Source organism: Camelus bactrianus, chromosome 3, assembly GCF_048773025.1.
Source record: "Camelus bactrianus isolate YW-2024 breed Bactrian camel chromosome 3, ASM4877302v1, whole genome shotgun sequence".
NCBI lineage: Eukaryota > Metazoa > Chordata > Mammalia > Artiodactyla > Camelidae > Camelus > Camelus bactrianus.
In genome coordinates, this window is record NC_133541.1 from 109,105,099 (window position 1) to 109,120,020 (window position 14,922).

Consider the following 14,922-nt stretch of genomic DNA (forward strand, 5'->3'; position numbering starts at 1 on the left):
TCAGTAACTGGTAGAACCTCATCATTTGATTTTGTTTACTTTCATTATTTTAGATTTGATAGAATTTAGAGTTCTAATGAACCAGGGTGGGATTAATGTATTCTCAGAAGATGTGATGTTAGTTTACATGTTTGTCATTGCTTCTGTTTTATGTTTCGGGCAGAAATAAAGATGGAAATTTCAGGTAAGTGATTTAGCAAATAAAATTTTTCTAATGAGGATTGAGTCTCTTTTATAGACTCAAATATTTTGGGCTCAAATCACCAAAATTTTCTGCATTTTCTTTGTTACTGAGAATGGTCATCAGATAGATAAGGTTATTCACAGAACTTTCAGTGTGTGATTTTAGATTACTGAAGATCTTCACTTAACATTTTGTAGTCACTGGTGCTGTTGGATGGTTCAGTATTAATAATTCTAATATATTTTATGGTGTCTTAAGGATTATTTTTTTTCATGTGGAAGCATTTTTATTTTGATTTTGTGAGACATACTTTACAAACAATAAAATTACAGAATTTAAGGGTCCTGTTTGAAAAGTTGGTTTTATGCAGGTAACCATCACTCAGATAAGAACATTTCTCCCTCCAGCTAGTTTCTCTCGGGTCGTTTCCAGTCTGTTCCCTCTTAGGCAACTACTTTATGATTTCTAGCACCTTAGCTTAGTTTTCATAGTAATTGAAAAAAAAATGTTGTATCTGCTGTCAGTCTGAATTCTGGAAAACTGGACAGTTCAACGTGGCAAATAGATGATTAGAAATCTGTTTAGCTCATAAAGTTCTAACCTCCATGTGTGTTGAGAATGTTGAATGAAAGAAAGTTTTTATTCCTGTTATGTGTCAGACACTCAAGTTTTGGGGCTTACCTAAGAAAAGTTACATAAGGAGTGGTCTTTAAAAAACTTAACTCTTAGGAAGAAGCTTGTCTCCTTCTTTCAAAATGTTATTTTTATCCAACCGTGACTTATGTAAAATTCTAGAAGCCTTTGGCTATTTTAATTTAGGAAATCAGTCTTTTTTTTTTTTTTTTTTACATTTAAGCAATATTGTTCCTTTTCACTAATGTGCTATGTGTATTTACACACACAGAATATTACTTTTTCTTTTTTTTAAATTATAATTGATGGGAATATTTTTAAACAGTGCTACCATTTCCCTTGTGCTGATTGGGAAATTTGGTTGATATTTGTTATAGAAGAGCTTAAAGGAGAGATTTGAGGAGCTGGAGCTTCCACTTCAGTGAACCATGTAGTATTGGCAGTGTGAATGTCAGCCTTTGGAGGATGCAAAGCTATTGGAGGAAACCCAGATGACTGACATTAACTCGTATGAATTATCTAGATAAGCTCAAAGAAAGGGAAAGGAGAAGTTCTAGGACTGATGAATAAATTTTTATTTTTCTTACCTTTGGTATATAACCTAGAGGATTTTCATCATTCTCCATGGGAAGATTGGATGTGAGAAGTAATATTTGATAAAATATTACTTCGAAATTATTATTATAATGAGACTCCATGGCAGTATCAATGATGCAGTTAGATTGCTGTTCTTAGTCTAATTTCTTAGATTTTGGTGAAACGGGTAGTAAATGGGACAGGTATTTAAGAAGAATGCAGAAATGCAGTAAGTGAAGATAAACATCTCCACACATTGTATGTGCAAGAGTTGACCAACCAAACTCAATCTGTTTTGCCCATCCTTTAAGGAGACTGAAATAAAATTTCTCTCCTTTTCCCTTTATGCTGTAATTACACATGCCTCCATTTGCTTTTATGTTTAAGTTCAGAATGATTTTATCTTCTCAAATGAAAAGTTGGATTATCCCTTGCCAAATATTTTTTTGAAAGGTTTTGTTTTGTTTTGTTTTGTTGAAGTATAGTTGGTTTATTACAATGTGTTAATTTCTGAAGTACAGCATAGTGATTCAGTTATATATATATTCCTTTTTATTATAGGCTATTACAAGAGATTGAATATAGTTCCCTATGTTATACAGTAGGACCTTGTTGTTTCTTTTATGTATAGTGGTCAGTATCTGCAAGTCCCAGACTCCCAGCTTATCCCTCCCCCCACTCTTTCCCCACTGGTAACCATAAATTTGTTTTGTTTTTTTCCGACAATAACTGACAGTAATTGAGAACTTACTGTGTGCTAGGTGCCTTTCATTTTTAAAATTTATTTATTTTTATTGAAGTATAGTTGATTTAAATGCTGTATTAGTTTCATATGTACAGCAAAGTGATTCAGTTATGCATATATATTCTTTTTCAGATTCTTTTCCATTATAGATTATTACAAGATACTGAATACAGTTCCCTGTGCTATATAGTAGGTCCTTGTTTATTTTATATATAGTAGTGTGTATATGTTAATCTCAAACTCCTAATTTATCCGTCCCCCTCACCCCTTTCCCCTTGGTAACTATAGTTTGTTTTCTATGTGAGTCTATTTCCAGTTTGTTAGTAAGTTCACTTGTTATCTTTTTTTTTTTTTAGACCACATATAAGCAATATATATTTGTCTTTCTCTGACTTACTTCCCTTAATATAAATAATATCTAGGTCCATCCATGTTGCTGCAAATGGCATTATTTCATTTTTTTAATGGCTGAGTCCACCACACACACGCACATGCACACGCACACGCACACACACACAAAACATCTTCTCTATCCATTCATCTGTCGATGGGCATTTAGGTTGCTTCTGTATCTTGGCTATTGTAAATAGTGCTGCTGTGAACACTGGGGTGCATGTATCTTTTTGAATTAAGAGTTTCCTTTGGATATATGCCCAGGAGTGGGATTGCTGGATCATGTGATAACTCTATTTTTAGCTTTTTAAGGAACCTCAATACTGTGTTCCATAGTGGCCGCACCAATTTACATTCCCACCAAAAGTAGGAGGGTTCCTTTTTTTTCCAGATGCCTTTCTTAACACTCAGCAATACTAACTTTAAAGTCATAATTTCAAGGTCATAGGGATTTTTTTATTGCGTTAAAAACATCTTGTTTGTTACCTTTTGCCTGTTCTATTTTCTTATTTTTGGTCCTGTTATAAACTCAGAATATTTAGAATTTTTAGTTTCTGTGTTTTCTTTTTCAAAGATACTCTAAATTTCTATAGTTTGGCCAAAAATATGATAATATGTTCCTTTATGTCAAAGGCATACATATTGACTTAACACCCTTGAATCTAATATTGTCATAAATAAAAATATGTTGTAATGTTACAACTGGAGCAATCTTTTTGGGGGGACTGTTAGTTGGGTTTATTTAATTAGCTTTTTAATGGTGGTACTGGGGGTTGAACATAGCACTATACCAGTGAGCTATACCATCCCACCCCACTGACAGTTGAAATGATCTTGAGTTTAATAGCTTAGAAAAATTACGATAGGATGCATATTGGAATTGTGTACTTTTGAGGTTCTTATATTCAGCTTAAGAAAATTGAATATTGGTAATAATGATGGACTAATTCTTTGTAGTGACTTTTTCCTCTAGCATTCATCTGATTGCAGTAAATTTGAATGTCTAAAATCTCACTGATGTATGTGGGTTTTGTTTGTTCTAATACTGTTTATTCCTTTTGAAACCCAAGAATTGCTGGCATGATCTTTTTAGTTCATGAGGTGATTTTAGCTAAATGATTCAGTCTTCTGCCCTGCCACTTTTCCCCCTTGTACTGGATCTTTCAGGTTGAACATATTTGACGTTTTTCCCCCAGGTTGAATCGACCAAAGCAATGGTTATGGAGAAGCCTAGTCCCCTGCTGGTCGGGCGGGAATTTGTGAGACAGTATTACACACTGCTGAATCAGGCCCCAGACATGCTACACAGGTAAAACTTTTGTTTCCTGGGCATCATCTAATTCTGTGTTTTATTATGTAGGTGCTTACGCTTGAGATTCTTATTCATCATGCACCTTGTAGGGTTGTTGCATTATAGTGTTTTGTACATAAGTACCGAAAAGTGATGACTGTTAAAATTATGTAATAATATTAAATAGAATGTACTAATGTTTAAAAACTGGACTGTTAACTATACATTATCAGAAAAATAATGCCTGGAAATGTAAAATGTTTATGCTTTTGTTTTTGCCGTTTTTTGTTTTGCTGTTCTTGGTGAATCATAAATTTAGTAAGAATGCATATTGAAGATATAAGACTGTTCTTGTAGTGACTTACTTTTGTGTTGGTATGCTTTAAAATATTGGGTATCTTTTTAGTGGAAATGATTTATGCTTGTAAATTAAAACAGATGTATGAAATAAACATGAAAGTCTTTAGTAAAACAGTGCTAACAATTTTTCTGTGTATATGCCAATATTTTTAATATACTATGTTTTAGCTTTTTTACTTGAAAATCTGTAATCATCTTACAAAGGTAGTACACATACCACATTAATTTTAGTATAATTTTAGTATTCAGAGTTTTTATTTTCCAGAGGTGTAGCTTATACTTAATCTCTTAATGATGAATATGTAAGTTACTTCCATTAATTCCTCCTACAAACAATGCTGCATTATACAAAACTCTTGTCTATATATGTGAACTTAAAATATTTCTTAGAAATTTCAAAATGTGTATTTGTCAGACCAGAACTATTTTTTCCTCTGTACTCTGCCGATTGCATATTGTATACCACGTGATTATTAGGTGTAAAAGAATATTTGTAAATTGTGTTGAGTCCTGACTCTGAAAATGTAAAATATCTCTTGTATTTTTTTTTTAAGGCTTCACAATTTCTGGAACACTTCCCTTTTTACTCTTGATCTTTATAAAAACCTTTTAGTAAGGCATTGTAGGAGAGCTAACTTCATTTTACAGGTAAAGATGCTAAGAGGTTAAAAATTTGTTGGTATTCACACTTAGTAAAGTGATAGAATAAGTCTCTCAACTTTTTTTCTTTCTCCCTTTTCGTTGTATTTTTTCTTAAAATTGTATTCTGTGCCCTTTGCAGTTAGACAAATTTGGAATTTAAAATGGAGCAGGAGATGAAAGAAACTAACCATATACATTAATATATTTCTTGGTCAATGTTGTTATTTATTGATTCAAACAATCCTTTTTTCACATTTAATTTCTAAGGTACAATGAAAGGTGGCTTAGCCAGCAATGAACTGATTGGCTAACATGCAGCCTCTCAGTGACTTTAAAAGTTGTAAGGTAGATTTGAGACCTACATGGGCCCAGATCTGTCCCTTTTTGAGGGGCAGAGGAAAGTACAATCAGGATGCAGAATGACATGAATAAGCTTGTATGTGAAAACTTTTTCATCTGATCAAGAAATCCTAATAGTGGTTATCCCCTGAGTTAGGGCATTTCCCCTGTGTATGTGGTTAGGATAGGGTTGGCACTTTCCTAATTGAGTATTGTAATGAAGATGAAGTAGTTGAGGATATAGATGAATTAAAGCTATGAAGAGTTAAGTCTGAACATGTTGATGCATCAGCAGAAATTGTTGGAAAACTCCTTAGACCCATCTATCTGCCTGAGTTACTGGGTTTTTAATGGGAATTCAACACATGTATTCTCAGATATAAAAGGACTCTCAAATCTGTGGAGAATATAGATGTCCTCGTCTGTATCAAAACTGTCTGTTTTCCCCTTGAGTGAAAGCAAGGGCTTGTATTTTAAGTGGTCTTTCTGACATGAACTACCAAATCCTTCCCAACACAATTGTCCTGAGACCTGGAACTTGTGACTTGTGGGGGGAGGGGGGAAATGTTCTGCTTCCTTGACCAAATTCATTCCCATTGTGCAAATACTGTGACATGTAGGGGATGGATGTATGATTTGTATACAAAGATGAAAAGAGAAACACATTCCAGCCTCCAAGAACGTACCAGTGAGGCAGATGGGTACCAAACATGAACAGTAAATACGTGGTCTTAGGATACTTAAAGATGTCAAATATCTTCTTGTTTTACAGATTTTATGGAAAGAACTCTTCTTATGTCCATGGGGGATTGGATTCAAATGGAAAGCCAGCAGATGCGGTCTATGGACAGAAAGTAAGCATAACAAGCTTTATGTAAGCTGTTAAGTAACTAGAACATAACCCATAAAATTGAAGTGGATACATGCTTAATAGAGTTATTGATATTTGAAGATCAAATCTATTTGAAGAAGATCAACTTCTATTTGGAAATTTAGGTATTCAGTAACTATTTGATTTATATGATAGTCATTGAAGAGCTTATATTGTCATTTTTGTTCATTTTGTATGATATATTTTGAAGTTTTTTTGTTAGGAGATAATTGGTTTTAGTATGAGGATCACCTGTTGTAAACATTTTTAGGTATATTAATTCAGGACAGTAATTTTAAAAGTCTCAAGGTGGTCACTGGGAATGTAGTGTACAAATTACAGTGGGGTCCGTGTAGTTTGTAATTTGAATATGTGTAGGTAAATTCTCTATGTTTGCTGTGTTAGAAAGTTAGTTGTTCTTGAGGGCTGTGTAAATTTTGAGTCCTTACCTCTTGTCTTAATTCCTTAGGAAATCCATAGGAAAGTGATGTCACAAAACTTCACCAATTGCCACACTAAGATCCGCCACGTCGATGCTCATGCCACTCTGAATGATGGCGTGGTGGTCCAGGTGATGGGCTTGCTCTCTAATAACAACCAGGCTTTGAGGAGATTCATGCAGACTTTTGTCCTTGCTCCTGAGGTATGAACAAAGAAACAATGAACGGTTTGAAACTGTAAATTTACAGAAAAGTTGCAATAATAGTACTGTAGTAATTCCTACATATATCTGACCTAGAGCCACTGTCAACATTTGCCCGCTTGTTTATAATTCTTTTTCTACTTACCTGTCATTTTTAATTCTAAACCTTTTGAGAAGTTGGAGATATGATACCTAGTTATCCTCAGATACTCAAGTGAGCATTTCCTAAGAGTAAGGAACTGCCTTCCATACCATAGTATAGTTACCAGGTTCAGGAAGTATTGATACAATACCATTATCCATCTGCAGTCCATATTTAAATTTTGGTAGTTGTCCCAATAATAATCTTTATAGTAATTTTTTTCCTCTTGTGCGAGATTCAGTCTAGGCTTACATGTTGTTCATAGCTGTGTTTTCTATTGAAGCTCCTTTAATCTGCTTTAATTCATTAATCTTGGTTTTCAAGGTGTTCACATGTTTAAAGAGGACACAAGTTTCTGTGTAGAATGGCTCAGTTTGAATTATCTGATACTTCCTTGTGGTTAGGTTTAGGTTATGTCTTTTGTACCTCATATTAGGCTCTTGATGTCATTTAGTCTATTAGTATTTTTACTTTCCTCATTAATAAGTAAATTGTGGGTCAGTCTTTGAGACTGTGCACATACTCTGTTCTTCATCACGCTTGTAGGCACTCTTTAGCATTCACTGATACTTGCCAGAATCAGCTGCTACTTTGATGGTTCTTTCATTCTATATTTATTAGTTGGCATTCTTTGTAAAGAACTTTGCCTTTTCTTCTATCTGTCATGGGGTCTTTGTTTATTTAATGGATTTAATGAATTACTAACTTTATATAGATGTCTCACATGTCCCAGATCTGCTAAGTGCGAGCTCCTTTGAGCTGGTTTCTGGTTTTTTTGGTTTTGGTTTTTTGTTTGATTTTTTTCGCATGGAGAGGGTGAGAGGTGGGGAGCACTTTGTGGCACAAAATGCATCAGGCTCATCTTACACTCTCTGCTCCTGCCCCAACCCAAGGTCTGGGGTCAGCTATTTCTTCAAGGAGCCCTGTTTTTTTAGTTATTATGTTTACCATGAAAGGGCAGAAGGTTTATGTTGCTCAGTTGCATTTGTACTGTCTTCCTGGCTTGTCTAGACTGAACACAGTCAGGAAGCCTGTCTGCATGAGGACAAGGAAGGGGCTCCATGAGGACTTACTGATTCAGTGTTTTCTCCAGCATTACCCTTAAGATAATTTTCTGTTGAAGGATAGTAAGTGTAAAACCTCTATCACTTTACTGTTTGAATATAAAATAACTCAACTGTCAGTGTGAAAAATTACACGAAGTCATTTTAGTCAAGATTTTTAGAGGAAGACTTAGATTATCTGTAGTGTTAAAATTGTTGATGAACTTCTAAATATTCAAGTAATCATGGGATAATTGCTAAGTTTACTTGTAGTTCTTTTTCCTTTAAAGAGGAAGATTCTAACATTACCTTAGTATAATACATTGTCATATAAACTGTCTCAGTTCTCAAAACTCTAAGGTATAAGTTGGTGTCTCATTCTATAGATGAAGAAAGTGCCTTAGAAATTGAATATCTGGTAAATGACATAGTTGGATTTAGATTTAGGTGTGTCTTGCACCTCCCATAGACAAACCTTTTCAGCTACACCACCCGTGATTGCTTGTGTCAGTATTGGATACAGATTTAGGGAATTTTTGAATTTCTGCTGCAGTTGGTAATACGTATTTATTGTTGAAGAAATTATTCGAAGTGTGGGCTGTGGCATCTTAAATATTTAGAGCTTTATCAACTTTTAGATATTTATCCGGTGGTATTTTAAGCACTCTACTCGAATGTAGTTTTTAACAGCCTTAGTAGAGCCGAGTTTTTTCAGCATTGGCCCTGTTAACATTTTGGGCTGGATAATTTTTTGTGGTGGAGGTTGTCCTGTGCAATGTAGGATGTTTATAGCAGCATCCCTGCCCTCTACTCAGTAGTTGTCAGTTGTACTCCCGATGGGAAACCTAAAATTAAAATGTCTTCAGATATTGCCACATGTCTCCTGGACTGGGCAATACTGCCTTCACTTGGGAACCATGGTGTAGGGTGATTTGGCTTTTTAAAAGTCTGCCGAATAAATGAAACCGTTTTGTTGGCATTACAGGGCTCTGTTGCAAATAAGTTCTATGTTCACAATGATATCTTCAGATACCAAGATGAGGTCTTTGGTGGCTTTGTCACTGAGCCTCAGGAGGGTAAGTAACTTGTCTAAATTTTTTTTTTTGATGGCCTCAGGTTGACCTGAAGAGTATAGGTTTCTTGATTTTCATAATTCTCTCTGTTTTTCATTAGTAACTTCTGATTGTCAAGACATAGGAAGGCTTTGAGATTTTTTAACCTACCTGAAGCTAACAGGTTAGCCTGGTTCACTGATACTGGTAGAAGACATAAAACTCCTAAGTCAGAAGTAGACAGGTTGTACTCACAGCAACAATAGTAACATTTTTTTGCCAGTTTCCATGGGACACTGAAGAAGTTACATGATACTTGCCTGCATTGCAATGTGGGGTGTATTACAAGGATAGAACTGTAAGTTAAAGAAATGGAAATATTGTGATGGCCAGCAGCCATGCCTGCCTTTTGTTCTGGAGGGAGACACTTCTTGAGGCTGTTTGCTGTGTAAATGTTCTTAAAAGATAGTCTAGAACAAAGGGTAGCCATTGCCTCAGCTGTAAGCTGTGCAGAAACACAAGAGACCCATGGAGAGATGTCTCTAAACATTTAAGAGTAATTAGCGTTTTAGTGTTTTCCGTATGGCTGGGACAAGACTGAGTGCTTTCTGTTTATTGTGTTAATACAGCAGCTTTACGGATAAGTACTTTAGGTACTGTTGTTCCCATTTAATAAATTAGGGCATTGAGATGCACAGAATTTGCTAATGTAATATAGCTAGTTAGGTGGTAGAGCTGGGTTACTGGCATTGTGACCTCAGACTATGTTTTTAACCCAAACACTACAGTAGCTTTATTTCTGTCCTTAAAACCCATGTCACAATTTTACCCAATTGACCTGTTCTCTTTACTTTTTTATGTATGTGTACTTTTCCTATTTCATTGCCTTTTTGATAGTGATGAGCGTTGTGAGAGTATGTTTGTAAATAAGTAAGTACACATCACTTTAAATTTCTTTTCTCATTTAGAATCTGAAGAAGAAGTGGAAGAACCTGAAGAAAGACAGCAGACACCTGAGGTGGTCCCTGATGATTCTGGAACTTTCTATGATCAAACTGTCAGGTGAGGAAAACTTTGTTCCTTTGTCCAGAGCTGCCTGAGAATTCAGGTTGTTTAGTCTTTGTCTTTGTTGGAGGGCAGCCATAATGCTCAGAAGTCTCAGAAAATAATGATAATTTCCCAGAAGAAAGATTTGGCTTTTGGTCTCTGAGCTAACATAAATATATAACTTGTTTAATGTAGATTGTACTCTGAGGACTACTTAAATAGTATCCAGCAGTCACTTTGTGGTTTAGTTTTTTTCTTGGCCATAAGTGGAAAAATAGATTTAGGATTTATCAAGTTTTTAACATACCAAGGCATTGCATTAAGTGCTTTGGGAGGACTATAACGTGCACAAGGATTTAGGCAGAAACAGGCAGAAATTCAGACATGAGTTAAATAGCAATAAAGAATTTTATTTATTAGCCCAGAAAACAAATGTGTGACTGTGTATGTTAAGGTGTTTTTTTCCTTTTTTTTTTTTTTAATCTGTAACCGGAACAGAAATGTTTGGTAGTAATGAAATGAATTATTTACTTGGTGCCCAGTGTGAATATTAGTATTCAGTGCTTAAAGGATACGTTCAGATGTTTCTCAAGTTGTGGTGTTGGACTGAATACATTACTCACGTGGGTTGCTCCTTGAAAATGAAGATTTGTTGTCCTACCACAAACCTACCACATTAGAATTTCAGAGGGGAATACACTTACAGCTTTAACAGACATTTCCTGTGACTTATGTGGAAGTTTAAGAACTGTTCTGAATCATCACTGATGTCTTTTTTTCTCCAAAATTCTGTGTATGTTTATTGTGAGAGATTGTTTTGGTAGTGAAAACCCCGTAACATAAAATTTACCTTAACCATTTTTAAGTGTACTTTATAGTAGTGTTAAGTATTTGCACACGATTGTGCAACAGATCACTAGAACTTATCATCTTGCAAAACTGAAACTGTACCTATTAAACAACTCCCCTTTTCCCGCCTCCCCACAGCCTATTAGAATTTTGTTATATGTCGTAGGTAAATTGTAATAGTTTGGGGATTCTAACGGAGAAACACGGGTTTGGTTCATTTTGATCTGTTTGATGTATTTGCTTAATCAGAATTTAGCAAGTCTGACTGCAGGTAAGATTGCTCATTGAGGGTTTTTCTAATAAGTTATCTTGTTTTAATACTCAGATATGGAATTCTTAGATCTTTTTTGGTGGGGGAGGGGCTAATTTTAGGTTCAGATCTCTATAGTTAAATACTTGTGAATTTCTTGCTTAATCAATGGAGGCAGAATGATATTTCTCAAATTTTACTGTGACAGCAATGACTTAGAAGAACATTTAGAAGAACCTGTTGCTGAACCAGAGCCTGATCCTGAACCAGAACCGGAACAGGAACCTGTTTCTGAAGTCCAAGAGGAAAAGTCTGAGCCAGTGTTGGAAGAAAGTCCTCCTGAGGAGGCTCAGAAGAGCTCTTCTCCAGCACCTGCAGACGCAGCCCAGACCGTGCAGGAGGACTTGAGAGTATGCAGTGTGTCTTCATTCTTATTCTATTCCAGTCTATTTTTAAAAATCTCTTTTGTTGTTGACTTTTGTAGGTGCATTTTCATGTTGGTTGTTGAGGGAAATTTCTTACATACTGACCATGCCTCAGAAAGAAGTAAGATACATATTGCTTTATCAAATCAAAAGTAATTTTTTTCCCTCTTGTAAGGAAGCTTTGAATACTTTTTAGACCAGTAATTTCAGGTGCTGTTTTATCACCATATCAACAAACCCCTCATCTTTTTAATATTTCCTCTTAGAAGTTGCAAATTATTATGTGCTTGTTATAAGAAACAAGTGACTGTGTTTTTAAAAAATAACATGGTACAACAGATTTTTTTCATGCTCTTTTCTGTAAAATCCAATTGAGGATAACTTAATAGTAGAAGTGGAAACATTGTTGAAATATAACTACTTTCCAAATTAGAATCCATGATTTCAAAAGTTTGAAGCTTTTCAGTGACTCTCCCTGAATCACATCAGGATGATGTCAGCTGTACTCACAGAACCTTTTACATTTGATACTCCATGAAGGAATGTTTTAGTGCCGTATTTAAGGGACCAGGGTTCTTCTAATGCCTTTTATCCTGACGGTTAATTCACTTGCCATCGTTCTAAGTAGAGGAACTGTTGGTAAAGTAAATAGGGTTCTTGGTCTCTGGAAGCTTTCATAGGTGAGCAGGAAAGAGAAATAGTGAATTGACCTCAGCTTGCAAGTGGAAAGGTAAATTGTCTGGATTGAGATTCTATGACAGGTTAGGTGGCTTAATTATAGTATTCCTGGAGAGAGGTAATGATATCTTGGATTAAAGTCCTGGCATTGGAGATGGAGATAAGATAATTAAGAAGTAAATAACAGAATTTGGTGGTTTTGATATGGCTTGAAAACATATTCTAGATAATTCTAAAGTTGGTGTAATTGGGTCAGTGTTTATGCTATATAGAGTTCAAGAGAATCAGAGGTTTTGGAAAGAGAAATTTTCTTTGATTCACAAACTTGAAATTGAGTGGAGTATAAGTAGCTTCTTAGACCGTCAGCTGTATTTTGCTGATACTTGATAACTAGTCTTAAGGGGTATTTGTACTAAATTTGAAAGTGGGGAGGAAGGAATGTCAAGTTACTTAAAAATTCCATCTTGCCTATGAAAATATGTGTATATTATGTACAAGAAATCAAAAGCTAATAGCTTTCATGTTGTTTTGATAATGATATAATCAGCTAATATTGTTGTGGTTCCCTTAGACCTTTTCTTGGGCATCTGTGACCAGTAAGAACCTTCCACCCAGTGGAGCTGTCCCAGTTACTGGGATACCACCTCATGTTGTTAAAGTCCCGGCTTCACAGGTGAGTTTCTGATTAAGCTCATATTAGGCAAATTTACTTGTATTTTCATGTAACGTGGTTTCAGTTATTTAGTGAAGGGTACAAGGTGGCTTTTATTTATTTTTTTTTGTGACAGAATTGTCATTTTCTAGTGTAAGCATTACTGTTAGCTAGGAAACTTCACAAGAAAAAAACTAAACTTGCTTTGCTTTTACACAAAAGTTAATGTATAAATTTTTTAGCCTCGTCCGGAGTCTAAGCCTGAGTCTCAGATTCCACCGCAGAGGCCTCAGAGGGATCAACGAGTTCGAGAACAGAGAATAAATGTTCCTCCCCAGAGGGGACCTAGACCAGGTGAGAGCTAAGAAGGATGGCTTCTCTAGTTTGGGGATGTTGAGGGTGAGAGCTTGTTGGAGGACAGTTGATATTTGTGTACTTAGATTAAAAAATGTATATATGTGTCTATATAGTGGAACTGATGTAATTATCTGTATTGAGCATTAGAGAAAAAAGTATTGAATGGAGCAGTTACTGAGAGGTGTCTTGTTTCTCTTCCAATTCATTGCTGTTTTTGTTTCCTCTTCAGTCCGTGAGGCTGGTGAGCAAGGTGATGCTGAACCGCGAAGAATCGTGAGACACCCTGACAGTCACCAGCTCTTCATTGGCAACCTGCCTCATGAGGTGGACAAATCAGAGCTTAAAGATTTTTTTCAAAGTAGGTTATTGAGTTTTAAATGCTAAATTCATCTAATACAGAGCTGTCCAGTAGAAGTAGAAAATGAGCCACATAGGTAATTTTAAGTTTTCTAGTGACATTCTTAAAAGGTAAAAAGAAACTGAATAATCTAATATTTTATTTAATCTCGTGTATCTAAAACATCTCAACTTCTGGAAGCATGAGCTTTGTTGCCTGTGGCTGTGCTGAGTCTGAAGTCCGGGGTGAATTTTGTACCTGGGGCGCATCTTACTTTGGATTAGCCGCATTCAGGTTCTCTGTAGCCGCATGGGACTGACTGGTGGCTGTCATTTTGGACAGTGTGCATGTAACGTTTAGATGGAATGTTCTGAGTTATTTGAGAATTGTGTTTCACTTGCAGATTATGGGAATGTGGTGGAGCTGCGCATTAACAGCGGCGGGAAGTTGCCCAATTTTGGGTTTGTTGTGTTTGATGACTCGGAGCCTGTTCAGAAGGTCCTTAGCAACAGGGTAAGCAGCTTTTCATCTTGATTTTGTTAAAAATAAGAATGTATCTTTGCTCTTTTAATGTATTCATTCTTAAAAATTAAAATTATGTCTTATATATATAAAGTGCAATTTATTCCAGCATGTTGGGGTAATATTTCCCATCACTGCCTGGGAATTTAAAAAAACAAAACTGCTGTCTTAAGTAACCGAGTTTTTGATGTTACGAGTACTTTCTCTAATAATAGAGGGATTTGTACAATGACAGTTTTTTGTACTAACACAATTACTATGTTCTTAAAAGGGCCCTTCCCTTCCCCCACATCTTTCGTTAGTTGAAAAACACTTTGTAGCAATAGTAGTAGAAGGGAAGAACAAAAGTGTAAGTACTGTTAATTTAGTGAGATGGATGTGGGATTTTTAAGACCTCACTTTTTTCAGTTGAGGTGAAATTCACATAGCAAAATTAACTTTTAAAATGTACAGTTCAGTGGCGTTTAATACAGATTGTTGTGCAACTATCACGTATCTAGTTGCAAAACATTTTCATCCATAGTAAGCCCCTTATCCTTTAAGCGGTCCCTTCCCATATCCTCTCCCCAGCCCTTGGCAACCACTAATCTGCTTTCAGTGTCTGCAAATTAAAACTACAGATGTTATTAACCATGTTACAGAAATGGTGTAGATCTTTATTTCCCGGAGACTCTCCAAAACCTCCAATGTTCCTCAGAGTGTTAATAGATATGCCACAATGTTTAATGTTGTCATAACATTTAAGTGAGCCTTAATCTACAAATGTGCATTATGTATCAAACTGTTTGACCATTATCTTTGTGAAGCATCTCCTGCAAAACAGGAATGAGGAGATAATAGTGGGTTATCTCACCCAGGACAGAGTACTGAACCTAGAAAAGTTCAGTAGGC

The 14,922-nt window shown here is 35.5% G+C and overlaps 1 protein-coding gene across 2 annotated transcripts in view; it reads left to right on the forward strand.

Moving 5' to 3' along the window:
- Positions 1-14,922, forward strand: part of G3BP1 (G3BP stress granule assembly factor 1) — a 34,196-nt gene that overhangs the window by 10,459 nt on the left and 8,815 nt on the right. For both annotated transcript variants that reach the window (XM_074360955.1, XM_074360956.1), the window contains exons 2-11: positions 3,728-3,840; positions 5,936-6,017; positions 6,504-6,677; positions 8,848-8,938; positions 9,883-9,976; positions 11,269-11,470; positions 12,735-12,836; positions 13,058-13,169; positions 13,402-13,530; positions 13,913-14,022. In XM_074360955.1, the coding sequence (XP_074217056.1) occupies positions 3,746-3,840; positions 5,936-6,017; positions 6,504-6,677; positions 8,848-8,938; positions 9,883-9,976; positions 11,269-11,470; positions 12,735-12,836; positions 13,058-13,169; positions 13,402-13,530; positions 13,913-14,022 (1,191 nt within the window). In that variant the 5' untranslated portion in view covers positions 3,728-3,745. The remainder of the gene's footprint in view (positions 1-3,727; positions 3,841-5,935; positions 6,018-6,503; positions 6,678-8,847; positions 8,939-9,882; positions 9,977-11,268; positions 11,471-12,734; positions 12,837-13,057; positions 13,170-13,401; positions 13,531-13,912; positions 14,023-14,922) is intronic.